Source organism: Microcebus murinus, chromosome 1, assembly GCF_040939455.1.
Source record: "Microcebus murinus isolate Inina chromosome 1, M.murinus_Inina_mat1.0, whole genome shotgun sequence".
Lineage (NCBI taxonomy): Eukaryota > Metazoa > Chordata > Mammalia > Primates > Cheirogaleidae > Microcebus > Microcebus murinus.
The window spans coordinates 91,169,760-91,183,624 of record NC_134104.1 but is presented as its reverse complement, the minus strand read 5'-3'; the positions used below and the strand labels follow the sequence as shown (position 1 = coordinate 91,183,624).

Genomic DNA, 13,865 nt, shown 5'->3' with positions numbered 1-13,865 from the left:
TAAATTAAAAATAAGAAGCCAAGGATGGACCCTAAGATATACCAATTTCTGCCATTTGCAATCTAAAACATTTACTGTGAAAAAAAAAATGTAGTATCATGTAAAATAACATTCTACTCAATTGTTTTAATTTAAAATTTATTCAACCGAATTCACTGTTATCAGCTTTACTGAGGTGTAGCTTATATAAAATGAATGAACCAGTTCAATGAGTTTTCACATACGTATATACGATATAATCACCACCCCAATTAAGATACAGAACATTTCCATCACTCTATAAGTTTACTCATGCCCCTTCCCAATCAATCTCCCCCCCACTTTCTGTCCAAGTTACCACTTATCTAATTTTTTTCACTATGGATACTTTGCCTATTCTAGAATTTCATATAAATAGAACCACAGACTTATGTCTAGCTTCTTTTGCTAAACATGTTTCTGAGATTCATTAGTAGTTTGTTCTCTTTTATTTTTGAACAGTATTCTACTATATGAATATATCAAAATTTGTTTACCCATTCAGCAGTTAAAGAACATTTGGTTGTTTCCAATTTGGGGCTATTCTGAATACAGCAGCTATGAATATTCACTTACACATCTGTATGTGGATGTATGTTTTCACATCTCTCAGGATAAATGCATAGGAGAACTGCTGGGTCATAAGTTAAGCGTATGTTTGTTTAACTTTATAACGAACTGCCAAACTGTTTTCCAAAGTGGCTGTACCATTTTACACTCTCATCAGTACTATATGAAAGTCTGGTTGTTCCACATTTTTGCCAATATATCGTATTATCATTCTTCCTCATTTCAGCCATTCTAGTGAGTGTATAGTGATACTTATTGTGGTTTTGACTTGTATTTCTGTAATAAATAATGATGTTGAACACTTTTTCGTGTGCTATTCTTTTGTGAAGTGTCTGTTCAAATCATCTGCCCATTTTTAATTGAACTGTTTATGATCCTACTGAGTTGTAAGCATAATTTCCATGTTCTGGGTGCAAGTCTTTTGTCAGATATGTGTATTATGAACATTTTCCCTCTGTGGCTTGCCTATTCATTTTTGTAATCATGTATTTTAAAGAACATTTTTAAATTCTGATAAAGTTCAAGTTATCATCATTTTCTTTTATGATTAGCATATTTTGTGCCCTAAGAAAACTTTGCCTTTGCCTAGAGTTGCAAAGATATTCTCCTACGTTTTCCTCTAGGAATTTTATAGTTTTACCTTTAGGTCTATAGCCTACTTCTAGTTTAATATTGTGAATGATGTGAGGAGAAAGTTAAGGTTCGTTTTTTCCATAGTACCAAATAAAGTATTTTTTTCCTACTCAATTTTTTAAATTTAAACTTTGCCTAATTTAATTCACATTCAAACTTTAAATCCATTTTGACTTGGTTATTATATAACTGCTTGCAAAGGAATCTATAAAAAATACATCTCACATAAGAAGAAAAATAAATCTGCTTTACAATAAAACTAAACACACAATGTCATTAGCAAGATCTCTAGTTAACTTTGACCAATGTCAAATAACCTAAATATCCATGTTTAATGGTATTATAATTTCTACAGAACAAAAACATTTTAGTAAAGTTCTCCTTGTATTTTATTAAATTCCAATCTGAAATGCATGACAAAGAACACTGAAACCATCAGTAACTTAAATACAATTGCAATGCTTATCTTTAACCTAAAGATCCAGACTCAAGTACCGTGTTATGAAGCTAGACAAGCTCACCTGAGTAGCTGCAGACTGACAGGAAGATGACGATGACGACGAGACAACAGGAATGTCAGACTGTACAGCAGCCACAGTGGTAGCGGGTGTGAAAATCAGCTGTACAGACAAAAAACCAAAAAAATACCCTAAGACAAAAGAACATGTCCCACACACAATGTATAGCAGGCAAAAGAGACTGAAATTTGTGACAGAAAGACAATGCAGGCCGGGTGCAGTGGTTCATGCCTGTAATCCTAGCATTCTGGGAGGCAGAAGTGGGAGTACTTCTTAAACTCAGGAGTTTGGGATCAGCCTGAAGAAGTGTGTGACCCCCTCTCTACTAACTAAAAATAGAAAATATTAGTAGGCGTCATGGCTCGGCCTGTAGTCCCAGCTACTTGGGAAGCTGGAGGAGCACTTGAGCCCAGGAATGTAAGTTTGCAGTGAGCTATGATAACACCACTGCACTCTACCAGGGGCAACTGAGTGAAAAGGAAAAGGAAAGGAAAGGAAAAAGGAAAAAGGAAAAAAAAAGGGAAAAAAAAGGAAAAAGGAAAAAGGAAAAAGGAAAAAGGAAAAAGGAAAAAGGAAAGGAAAGGAAAGGAAAGGAAAGGAAAGGAAAGGAAAGGAAAGGAAAGGAAAGGAAAGGAAAGGAAAGGAAAGGAAAGGAAAGGACAAAAGAAAATGAACTTCATCTTCCACTCCCTACCCTTCATTAAAAAAAAGAAAAAGAAAGACAATATGGTTTAGGACTGTCTCCTAAGTGAAAGGTTTTACATAACAAAGAGAAGTTTCTGATAATAGAAAACTCAAAAAACATCAAAAACATTTTTTTAAACATTTTAAAAATAGCTCATGATTCTGATGAGTAGAAAAATAAATCAGTCCTCAAAAAACAAAATATATTTTGGTAAAATGAAATCCTCAGGCCAGGTGCAGAGGCTCAGGCCTGTAATCTGAGCACTCTGAGTGCAAGAGTGAGAACCCGTTTCTACTAAAATTAGCCAGGCGTAGTCCTGTGCTGCCTGTAATCTCACCTACCCAGGATGCGGAGGTAGGAGGATGGCTTGAGCCCAGGAGTGTGAGTTTGCAGTGAGCTATGATAATGCCACTGCACTCTACCCAGGATGACAGAGTGAGACCCAGTATCAAAAAAAAAAAAGGAAATTTAAACCCCCTTTCTTACTCCCCTTCTCCTTCAAACTAAAAAATAATAATAAAAAAGAAACCCTCAGACCAAATTGTGTCCCAAATAAGCTATTATACTTCAATTTTTCCTAGCTCAAAACTACTGCAGCAGGATTCCTAAAATGGAAAGTTAAAATAGACTATAGTAAGTATTTTGGGACACAAATTAAAATTTCAATGAAAAACATAAAAAGAAACACCAAAAAGCCTTTTCAGTCCTCTTTCCCACAAGGATAACTGCCACATACTACACTACAAAATTTCACTTAACTACAAAAGGCAAACCCAGGTTACTCTTGATTTTAAAGCTATTTGTTAAAGAAATATTCTAAATGTAAATGTCACAACGTATCAAAATTCAACAACAAAAGAGCGTGCAAAAAAGCGTCACATAAAAAAACACATAATTTATTTACTCATCACTTTCAATTTCTTTTTCAATAGTGAGACAAATGCCATTAACTTCTAAGGAAATGCAATCCACTCAGATTATTCAACTCAACTTAGTAACAGACAGTTGTTTCAAAGAATGTGTAAATACTCTATTTTAAAATTGTATCGAGTATTTAGTTATTAATTGCTGTTTAACTTAAAATGATCAATTAGGTGATCTTTACTAACTTTTTCCCCCCCGTAACTTTCTGTGAATCCAAAATTTAAGTGATCTTTTAAACTTCAGTTCTTTAGCATATTAACTTTAAGTGAATTAATTCAACAACAAAGTACACTCAGCCAACCATCGATCGAAAAAATATTCAGGGGGAAAAGAAATGTGTCTGTACTGAACATGTATAGACTTTTTTTGTTATTATTATTATTCCCTAAACAATACAGTATAACAACTACTTAAAAACCATTTACATTGTATTAGATATTAAAAGTAATCTAGAGATGATTTAAAGTATATAGAAGGATATGCGTAGGTTATACGCAAATACCACATATGTTACTTGTAAGAGACTTCATCATCTTCGGATTTGGGTGTCCTCAAGTGTAGGGATGTTGGGCAGGGGAGTGTGTATGTTCTGGAACCAACCCCCCCATACCAAGGGACAACTGGCATAACTTTCATGAAAAAGTAATTTCCAGTACAAACACTGTGAAAGCACTAAACCTAAACAGAAACTATTCCATTTAATTTGAACCATATGAAACTAATGATTTTAGAGATCCAAAATGGTCAAATCCCAACCATGGCAAAGGATCAATCTAATTTTAAAGCATATTATTAGTTAAATATAATAACACCAGAGAAAAAAATCCAGAAATATGGTAATTTCTATTGAATAATCTGTGGAAAAAAAGGTGACTCAATATTATGAGCATATTATGACTCATAATATTGAGTCACCTTTTTTTCCACAGATTATTCAATAGAATTAATTTATTCAATCATTATTTCCCATTAGAAACATGACTGGAAACTTTCTTTGCAATCTTAGAGAACTGGGGATCCATATATATATTCAGTTCATTGGACAAATAAGAACATAAGTAAATATATTAAGGCCAAAGCTTTTATCTACCTTCCTATAAAGACATCAAATAAAATAAATGCAACCGATTTCTACATTCCTTAAAGAACCTCAACAATTAGGAAATTAGTAGGTTCCCAAAAACAGAATAAACAAATTAATATTCCTATACTAATAAAAGGTCAAAATTAACATAAGAATACAAATAACTTTACAAAATTTGAGATGGGAATAACCAAAGCTAAAAATCATCTGAGAAATTATCAGGAATTCCAACCCAAATTTCAGAAGATCCCAGGATATAAATTCTAACTTATAGTTAACGACTAAATTTTTAACATTTCTAACTATTTCATCAAATCTAAGTTGTCAAAAATATACAGTTAATTTATGTACCATTGTAAGTACCAATTACAAGGTGCTGTTAATTACAAAATGCATTCCAATTTCAGATTAAAATGTGAAAAAACTTTGGAAATAGATGAAATTTAGTATCAAAAAATAAACACTCTTATGTTATAGAATCTCTATTAGTCCCAATGTTTAAAATTGCTATTATATTTAATACCAAGAAGCCCTATTAATTAAAAGTAGAATTTTTTAAAGGCAATGTAATAAGTGCTGAGCACATACACACAAAATAAAACATTTCTTAAATATTAAAAATGCCTCTTATGTCATCAAATCAAGAAACATTTTGTTTTCTCAAGTCCTTAAACACTGAAAAATTTTGGTAGCTCATATCTTACCATTTGAGCTCGGAGATACATTTGAGCTTGGCTTGCCGTTAGGGTAGGGGAGGTACTCCCTAGTAACATAGTCTGTTGGGTAATACTGCCGCTGGTAGAACTGGAAGCTTGGGAACGGCTTATTAACTGTGCAGGTGTAGGAGAGGTGGAGAGGTTGATCTAAGGAAGAAAACATATTAGGTCATAGGCTTCCATTTCTTGCTACCATGTTAATGAATTTCACACCAAGCTCAGTTAGTCAATCTATGGTATAAAGTGTGGCTAAGGAACACAAAAGAGAGGCCTTTATCTTTGACACTCTCTGAACTTCTTGGGCAATTATTTGCACATATGCAAGCAATAGCATGGACTGGTTATTAGGACAACTTTTAAGGCTATCCACAATGCATTTCAGAGTAAGATTTCTAGTATCTTTAAATATCATTTCCACTACCTCCTAAAAAATTAGGGCCAGTGCTCACTTCAGCAGCATATAACAAAATTGGAATAATACAGAGAAGATTAGTATGGCCCCTGCACAAAGATGACATGAGAATTCATGAAGCATTCCATATTTTTAAGAGAGGATTTTGACTATTCCCAACACTAAAAAATGATAAATATTTGAGGTAATGGATATTCTATAATTACTCTGATTTGATCATTATACATTCTATATATGTATTGAAATATAGCACTGTATCCCATAAATATGTACAATTATGTATCAATTAAAAATTATAATAAAAATTAGGGCTAATGTTCCATTATTTTAACATTCCACATAACTTAAAATATTCCAATCAACAGTTCACATTATTTTGTCAGATTCTGTCACTTTTTTTTTTTTTTTTTTCTGAAAACAGGGTCTCACTCTATAGCCCTGGCTGGAGTACAGTGGCGCTTTCATAGCTCACTTCAACCTCAAACTCAGCTCAAGTGATCCTTCTGCCTCAGTCTCCTGAGTAGCTCAAACTACAGGCGCATGCCACTATATCTGGCTAATTTTTTTTAGTTTTTGTAGAGATGGAGTCTGTATGTTGCCCAGCCTGGTCTCAAACTCTTGGCCTCAAGCGATCCTCTCACCTTGGCCTCCCAAAGTACTAGGACTACAGGCATAAGCCACCACATCCAGCCAGTATTCTGTCATATTTTGAGGAGTCTGTTAACAAAAATTAAAACAGATAATCCATTCATATATATATATAAACATACATGTAACATACAACTAGCGTAAAGTTCTGACTTAAAAGCACTCACAGCAGAAGAAAATACAATTGCTACTTATCAAACAGACGAAAAAATCCTGAATACTGGCTACAAATTATAAATACTATTTTAACACATTAACTGCCATGTGAGTTGTATTTAACTCATGCTAGTTTTGAGTCTGGGCCAGTTGGTTCATGAAAATCTTACTTGTCGATGTTCTTATTGTTACAATTAATATTGACAACTTAATTATATATAATACATGCACAGAAAACAATAAAAAATAATAAATTTTTCATTAAATGAGAAATGATCATTTTGTTTTAGAAATTTTTTATTCTATGTTTATAATAAAACACAGTGACCCCAAGGAAAAAAATTTTTGTCCTAGTGTGGCAGTCAATGTGTTAAAGTTTAAAACTGCTGCTAAAGAATAAAGCAGGCCAGGCATAGTGGCCCAGGAGTTTGAGGTTGCAGTGCTAGGATCATGCCACTACACTCCAGCCAGGGTGACAGAGTGTGACCGTATCTCAAACATATATATATACATACATACATACATACATACATACACTAAGGCATAGCCAATCTCCCAGGATACATACAAAACCAGTAATTGGTTATATCTATAAAAAGAAACTGGAGTGAGGTGGGCAAGGGAATAAGGAAAAGTATACCCTTTTTATTAAATCTTTTCACTTTCAGGTCACATGCATGTATTATCTATTTTAAAAATAAATAATATTTTTAAAGAAATAATAATATAATTGGACCTCAAATCCTTTTCTGTGGAACAGAGAATAAAATTAAGAAATAACTTATTAGGAAAAAAAAGAAATTATTTACTGGACTTCTGATTCAAGCAACAAAGGCAGACTGGACAATACATCACTGGAATGCTAGATCAATATGAAAAATTAGAATATACAGCTGAAAACTCAAAAGGGGGGGGGGAGAGAGAAATTCCCAGGTACCAGAAAGGAAGGAACTCAAGGCCAGAGATGTAAGCTCCAGCTGACACCAAGGCAGTCTACAGGGGTATATTGGACTTATTACAGACAGAAGACCCAAATTTGAGCCTATTTCAGGGGAGGACTATAAGTGAAATTCCTATTTTGAGCCATGATCCTGAAAAGGGCTGCTCCATACATGATAAGGGGAAAAAGCTCCGTCCATATACACTGAAAAGCAGCAAGGACGCTTGCATCTACCCTGCTGCCACTGGAAGTGGCCATGAGAATTAAAACTCTAGGCTTACACTTAGTAGGGATATAAAATCCAATTTCTTTTTCTTTTGAGAGAGAGTGTTGCTGTCATCCGGGCTGGAGGGCAGTGGTATGATCATAGATCACTCCAGCCTCCAACTCCTGGGCTCAAGGGATCTCCTGCCTCAGCCTCCTGAGTAGCTGGGACCATAGGTGTGCATCACTATGCCTTGCTAATTTTTTATTTTTTCTAAAGATGGGGTCTCACTATGTTTGGTCTCCAACTCCTGGCCTCAAGTGACCCTTTTGCCTCAGCCTCCCAATTTGCTGGGATTGAAGATACGAGCCACCATGCCCCGCCTAGAATCCTTGTATGGTTCCATAATCTATCCCAAGACATTAGCATTTGAACAAGTCCACAGTTTGTTAAGTTGAACTGGAGGAAGCTGAGTAAAGGCTACATGAACAGCCGGCTCCCCTATTTTTTTTGTAACTTTTTATGAGTCTATATTTATTTAAATATGAAAAGTTTTTTTAAAACTGTTTAGTGGGTACATAAGAGTTGGTTATCTAATTCTCTAAGTTTATATATATCTTTTAATTATTTCATAATTTTAATAAAACATTTAAATCTATAATTCAATGCATAAATACAATACAGAATTATTCTGCAAGTCAGATATCACTCCTAACACAGCACTGAAACCCCATTAGCAATAGCAACTATCTAAGTGACAAATTCTGTAGATTCTTTTCAGACCATTCTTCTTAGTCTTCTTTACCAAGAGGTCTTCTTTTTGACTCACCCCCAAAATGTTCATGCTTTGTCCATGACACTTTTCTTCTTGAATTCCTAAATTATCATATCTGCTTCCACAGATTCAAACAATTCAATCCTGATGACTTTCAAATCTTGACTCAATCCTAATGACTTTCAAATCTTGACTATAAATCCTTTTTTGGATCTCCAGATCTAGAAACCTACAAAACACTTCTGGATATCTCTTACCAGCTCAAATGCAATGTATTTAAACACAAAACTAATTATTACTCCTTCTAAACCAGCTTCCCCTCAAATAGCACTGGCATTTTCTGATATGCTCTCAACACAGATTATCTGGGAATCATCCTGATTCTTCCCTCTTTTACTACACACATAAAATCAGTCCCATGTCTTACTGCTTCTACATCTTCCAGTCTCCTAATTTCCATTTTGATTTTTAATCACTCTGTGCTCATGTCATTTTCAGCTAGATTAACATCTACAAATTGATTGCTCTTCCTGGAATCTTGCCTCCTCCTACTTGCCAGATAATCTTCCCACATTTTGTTAATATTAATTAGCCATTTAAAAATCTTCTGGATAAAGTTCAACCTCCCATGACTACCTCTTTAGCACCATCTCCTCCCACTCTTCCATACACATCCTTCAGATCATCTATACCAAGCTACTCACAGTAGTGTCATGATGTTTCATTCATCCATGGCACTAAGCAATGATGCTCCTGAACAGACTGAGCATCCTCCCCACCATGTCCAGTCTATCCCCATCTACGAAATGAACATTTCTTCTCAAAAAATCACCCATTCTAATAAACTTTTTCAGGCATTCCTACAACCCAAAGGAGAACTGACTATTCCCCCTCCTTTTTGCCTAATTGTTGTTGTCCATATATAATACTTTTAGCATATATCTCTATCTCATCTTTCTAAACAGTAATTTCTTTAAGGGTGGAGACCATGTGTTACTCATCTTTATATATCCAATATCTATAAAATTGCCTCATTTAATAAAAGTTGATTAAGTTAATGAATGTCAAGACATGATTCATAGTTTTCACATAATATTTAAGCTCATCCCAGAGAGGGACAGAGAGACAGAGAGAGAGAGAATATGAAAGAGAGAGGAGAAAAAAACAATTTTGGCATAGTACCTAACAAACAGAGTAAAAATGCAGAGATAGTGTGGTGATAATAGTTCAATTCTATTTTTGATGTGCTATATAATCAATTATTCATAAGCCCCTCAAAAAACTTATTTGTTTTCTGTACCACCTATGTATGGACATTTTGGATAAAGCCTTGCTCCAAAGATTAAACCATAGGGCAGAGTAAAACTGGACCCAGGTTCTCTTGACTCATGTATTTTAGCATTCATAATACTTTTTTTTTTTTTTTTTTTAAATAAGCTGCTCTCTCCCTAATTCTGGTCACTGTGCAGTAATAATGCCTTGGCACTTTTTCTTGGTGATTCTTTTGAAAAACAGTAAGAAAGAAAGACACACTGAGTAAGGCTATCTATATATTCTTTAAAAAAAACAAAACAATAAAAGTCTTCTTAAAAAATGACTGGCTCCATCCAGGATAGTATAAGAGGTAGTTTGCCATTTTTTATGGCTGAGTAGTACTCCGAAGAATAAATATACCCCATTTTATTAATTCACTCATGTATTGATGGATACCTGGGTTGCTTCCACATCTTTATGATTGTGAATTATGCTGCGGATATCTTTTTTATAGAATGCGGATTCCAGTGCGGGTATCTTTTTTATAGAATGTCTTTCTTTCCTGTGAGTAAATACCCAGTAGTGGGATAGCTGGATCAAATGGCAGGTCTACTTTTAGTTCTTTGAGGTATCCATACTAGTTTCCATAGAGGTTTATACTAGTTTGCAGTTCATCCCACCAGGAGTATATGACTGTTCCTATCTCTCCACATCCACAACAACATTTGTTGTTTTAGGACTTTATGATAAAAGCCATTCTCACTAGAGTTAAGTAGTATCTGATCGTGATTTTGATTTGCATTTCCCTGATGATTAGGGATGATGAGAATTTTTTCATGTTTCTTGGCCATCAGTCTATCTTCTTTTGAAAAATTTCTGTTCATGTCCTTTGCCTACTATTTTAATGGGGTGGTTTGATTTTTTTCTTGCTGATTTTCCTGAGTTCTATAAAGATTCTAGTTATCAGCCTTTTATTGGATATACAGCATGCAAATATTTTCTCCCATTCTGTAGTTTGTCTATTTGCTCTAATGATAGTTTCCTTGGCTTTGCAGAAACTTTTTAATTTGATCAGGTCACATTTGTTTATTTTTGTTGTTGCTGCGATTGCTTTTGGGGTCTTCATAAATTCCTAGCCTAGCCAATATCTATAAGAGTTTTTCCTTTTATTCTACAATTCTTATGGCTTCATGCCTTAGATCTAAGTCTGTTATCCATCATGAGTTGATTTTTGTGGGAGGTACGAGGTGCAGATTCTGTTTTAGTCTTCTACATGTGACTATCCAATTTTCTCAGCACCATTTATCCTGGATGGAGCTAGAGCCCATTCTTCTAAGAGAAGTATCACAAGAATGGAAAAACAAACACCACATGTACTCACCATCATATTGGTAATAATCAATCAACACTTATGTGCATACATGGGAAGTAACATTCATCAGGTGATGAGCAGGTAGAGAGAGAGGAGGGGATGGGTAAATTCACAACTAATGGATGTAGTGTGTACTGTCTGGGGGATGGGCACACTTGTAGCTCTGACTCAGGTGGTGCAAAGGCAATTTATGTAACCAAATCATTTGTACCCCTGTAATATGCTGAAATTTAAAAATCACATTGTACCCCTTTAATATATGGAACTTTTATTAGCCAATTATACCTCAATAAAGCTGAAAAATCTACAATTTAAAAAATATGATTGGCTGATAGCTAAAATGCCTGAGAGTGCTTTTTAAGGAAGTGGAACACCAAGTACAAACAGAATGATTTTCTTTTTCTTAAAAAAGAAAAGAGGAAGTAAGAAAAGTAAACAGCAACTTCCTGACCACCTGTATTCTTCTCTGCCTAAGTTGTTAGATCAAAGAACAAGCATCAGGTCTACTTTTAAGTTCCATATAACAAGTAATATTTCAGGTATCTGTCTACTAACAAACATTCAACCCAGGAGGGCCAAAAGATCAGTAGCCATGTCTGCAAGAAACGCATTTCTCCAGCTGGCCTGACTAAAAAGCAGCTGCCCTTCTTTTCCCCAACTGGTAAGGCTCTCCTCTATTTTCTGCTTTGCTCTGCTGACCTAAACGAGATTGCCCTTACTGGTTCCCATTATTTTCTCTGTCAATCCCAATACTCCTAATTCCCTTTCACTGAAAGCTTTGGCCAATCCTGTCTCCTCATACCTCAAACCACACTGCACAACTGAACTGACTCGCTGAACCCTATTACTGCAAGCCTCTCTCCCCACTGGCACTAATTCTAGGAGTCACCAGAGAAAACCAAGCCTGCCAGGAAAAGCCACTTAACTCCCAACCACCTCTTAGTGCCCCCCAAAGGAGGTTCCAGAGGGTCTCTGGCCCAGAGTACTCCCCTTAGCCAAAGCCCATTTGAGAGGTGCCTCTACCATTTGACTAATCAGAATCAATCAAGTATATCACACATACAGAAATACATCACAGATATTAAAAGAATGATATATATCTTTGTTCAGCGGCATTAAAAGATTTTTATGTTCAATGTTGAAAAAACTGCAAAATAATATGCATAATTCAATTTATATAATTACATACAAATGCTGTGTGTGCATATATATCACATGTGAAAAACATGTTGAGAAAGACTGCATTGTATGTACACACGATAATGCATACTCATAAATACGTACATGACTAGATTCAATATAAAAACACACACACTCCCCACTACCTCTAAAAATAGTCACCAAAATGTTAAAGATTTATAATGCCTACTAGGAGTGAAATTTGGGATGATTTATATTTTCTTTTTTGAAGTTTTTATCTTTTCTATGTAGGCATTAATGTTAGAACCAGAGAGAAAATGCTATTTTCCTTTTTTTAAATGTTTACCTTAGTGTACTGATTTTCTGTCATTACTTTAAGGCAGCTTACAAATTGTATTGCTTCATTATGCAGTGGGAACTTCTATGGGAGTAATTCAAATATCTCTAAGTAAAAAATGCTATATAGAAATTTTAAGTAATACTGAATGTATGAAAAATTTTTTTAAAGACTGTACATTTTTAATAAAGAAATCAAACAAAATGACTATCCTTTTTTATTATACAAACACATTACTTCTACTTTCTGCAACATAAGCTGGTAAAAACAAAAAATAGCAACCTCACCCTCTCTCATTGTTTTCAGATTTTGATACCCTAAAAAGAAAAGTTGCAATGTTCAAACAATTAAAACACTGGAAATAATTTTAAGTGCCCAGCAATAGGGATGGTTATATAAAATAAAGTCCATCCACACTGTACAACATTACACAGCAGCTTAAGGGAGACTGATCTCTGTCTGCAAACATAGAAAGCTCTCAAGACACGCTGTTAAGGGGAAAAAAAAAAACAAAGAAAATGCAGAATATCTGTGTTTACAATGTGTAAAAAAAAGTGCTAAACACATATACACACACTTCTCTATGACATACATGTCCGTAATACATAGTTTGAGATCTGGACAAGTATAAAAAAAACTGAGGAAACAGAAGGACTGAAAGGGAAAGGAGGCTGAAAGGGACTTAAGACTGTTTTACTTTTTCCATACCACTGGAATGTTTTATAAGAATGCAATAAAGCTGCTCATAACTTACTTAGACTAGTAAGTTTTGTAAAAGGCTTCTACATTTGACCATTTGAAATTACCATTTTTAAGAATCCTTGAAAAAAATGAGTTTTAAAACTTAAAGAATACTTCCTAAAAAGGATAACAGAGGATGAGGACATTAGCAATAGAACACTGAGAATGACTGGTCATAAGCAAACAATTTTCTCTCAGACAAATTTATAATGGATTCATTTGGTACATGGCTGATCTAATTTAGGCATTTTTAGAGAAAACTGGACAGTTTTAAGGTTATTGATCTAAAAACAAGATCAGCCAAGTGCAGTGGCTCATGTCTGTGATCCTAGAACTTTGGGAGGCTGAGACTTTGGGAGGCCAAGATGAGATCACTTGAGGCCAGGAGTTCAACATCAGTCTAAGCAACAGCAAGACCCCAGCCACAAAAACTAAACAAATTAGCCAGGCATAGTGGCATGCTTCTCTACTCCCAACTACTTAGGAGGCTGACACAGGAGGATCACTTGAGTTCAGGAGTTTGAGGTTGCAGTGAGCTGGATGACAGAGCAAGACCCTATCTCTAAGTAAGTGAGATACAATAAATAAATATCTTATTGACTCAATAAGAGTACTCTTAAGAAATGTTTTAAAAGAAAGTAACTAGAAATGTATGCAAATATATATAATGAAATATTCAGTGCAGGTTTATTTATAATAGAAAAAAAAGAAAAAATTAAAACCACCAGCAAGAGATA

The 13,865-nt window shown here is 34.6% G+C and overlaps 1 protein-coding gene and 1 non-coding gene across 7 annotated transcripts in view; one reads left to right on the top strand and one right to left on the bottom strand.

The window, feature by feature from the left end:
- Window positions 1–13,865, bottom strand: part of PHC3 (polyhomeotic homolog 3) — a 76,810-nt gene that overhangs the window by 43,399 nt on the left and 19,546 nt on the right. For all 6 annotated transcript variants that reach the window (XR_001157671.3, XM_012779257.3, XM_012779261.3 and 3 more), the window contains exons 5-6: window positions 5,137–5,295; window positions 1,743–1,841 (exon numbers count right to left, since the gene is read on the bottom strand). Coding sequence is in view for 5 of the 6 variants with exons in the window: in XM_012779257.3 (XP_012634711.1) it covers window positions 1,743–1,841; window positions 5,137–5,295 (258 nt within the window). In the remaining variant the exon portion in view is untranslated. The remainder of the gene's footprint in view (window positions 1–1,742; window positions 1,842–5,136; window positions 5,296–13,865) is intronic.
- LOC142874921 (U6 spliceosomal RNA) lies at window positions 5,592–5,694 on the top strand. Its single transcript, XR_012922501.1, has one exon. It is a non-coding gene; the product is annotated as a U6 spliceosomal RNA (small nuclear RNA).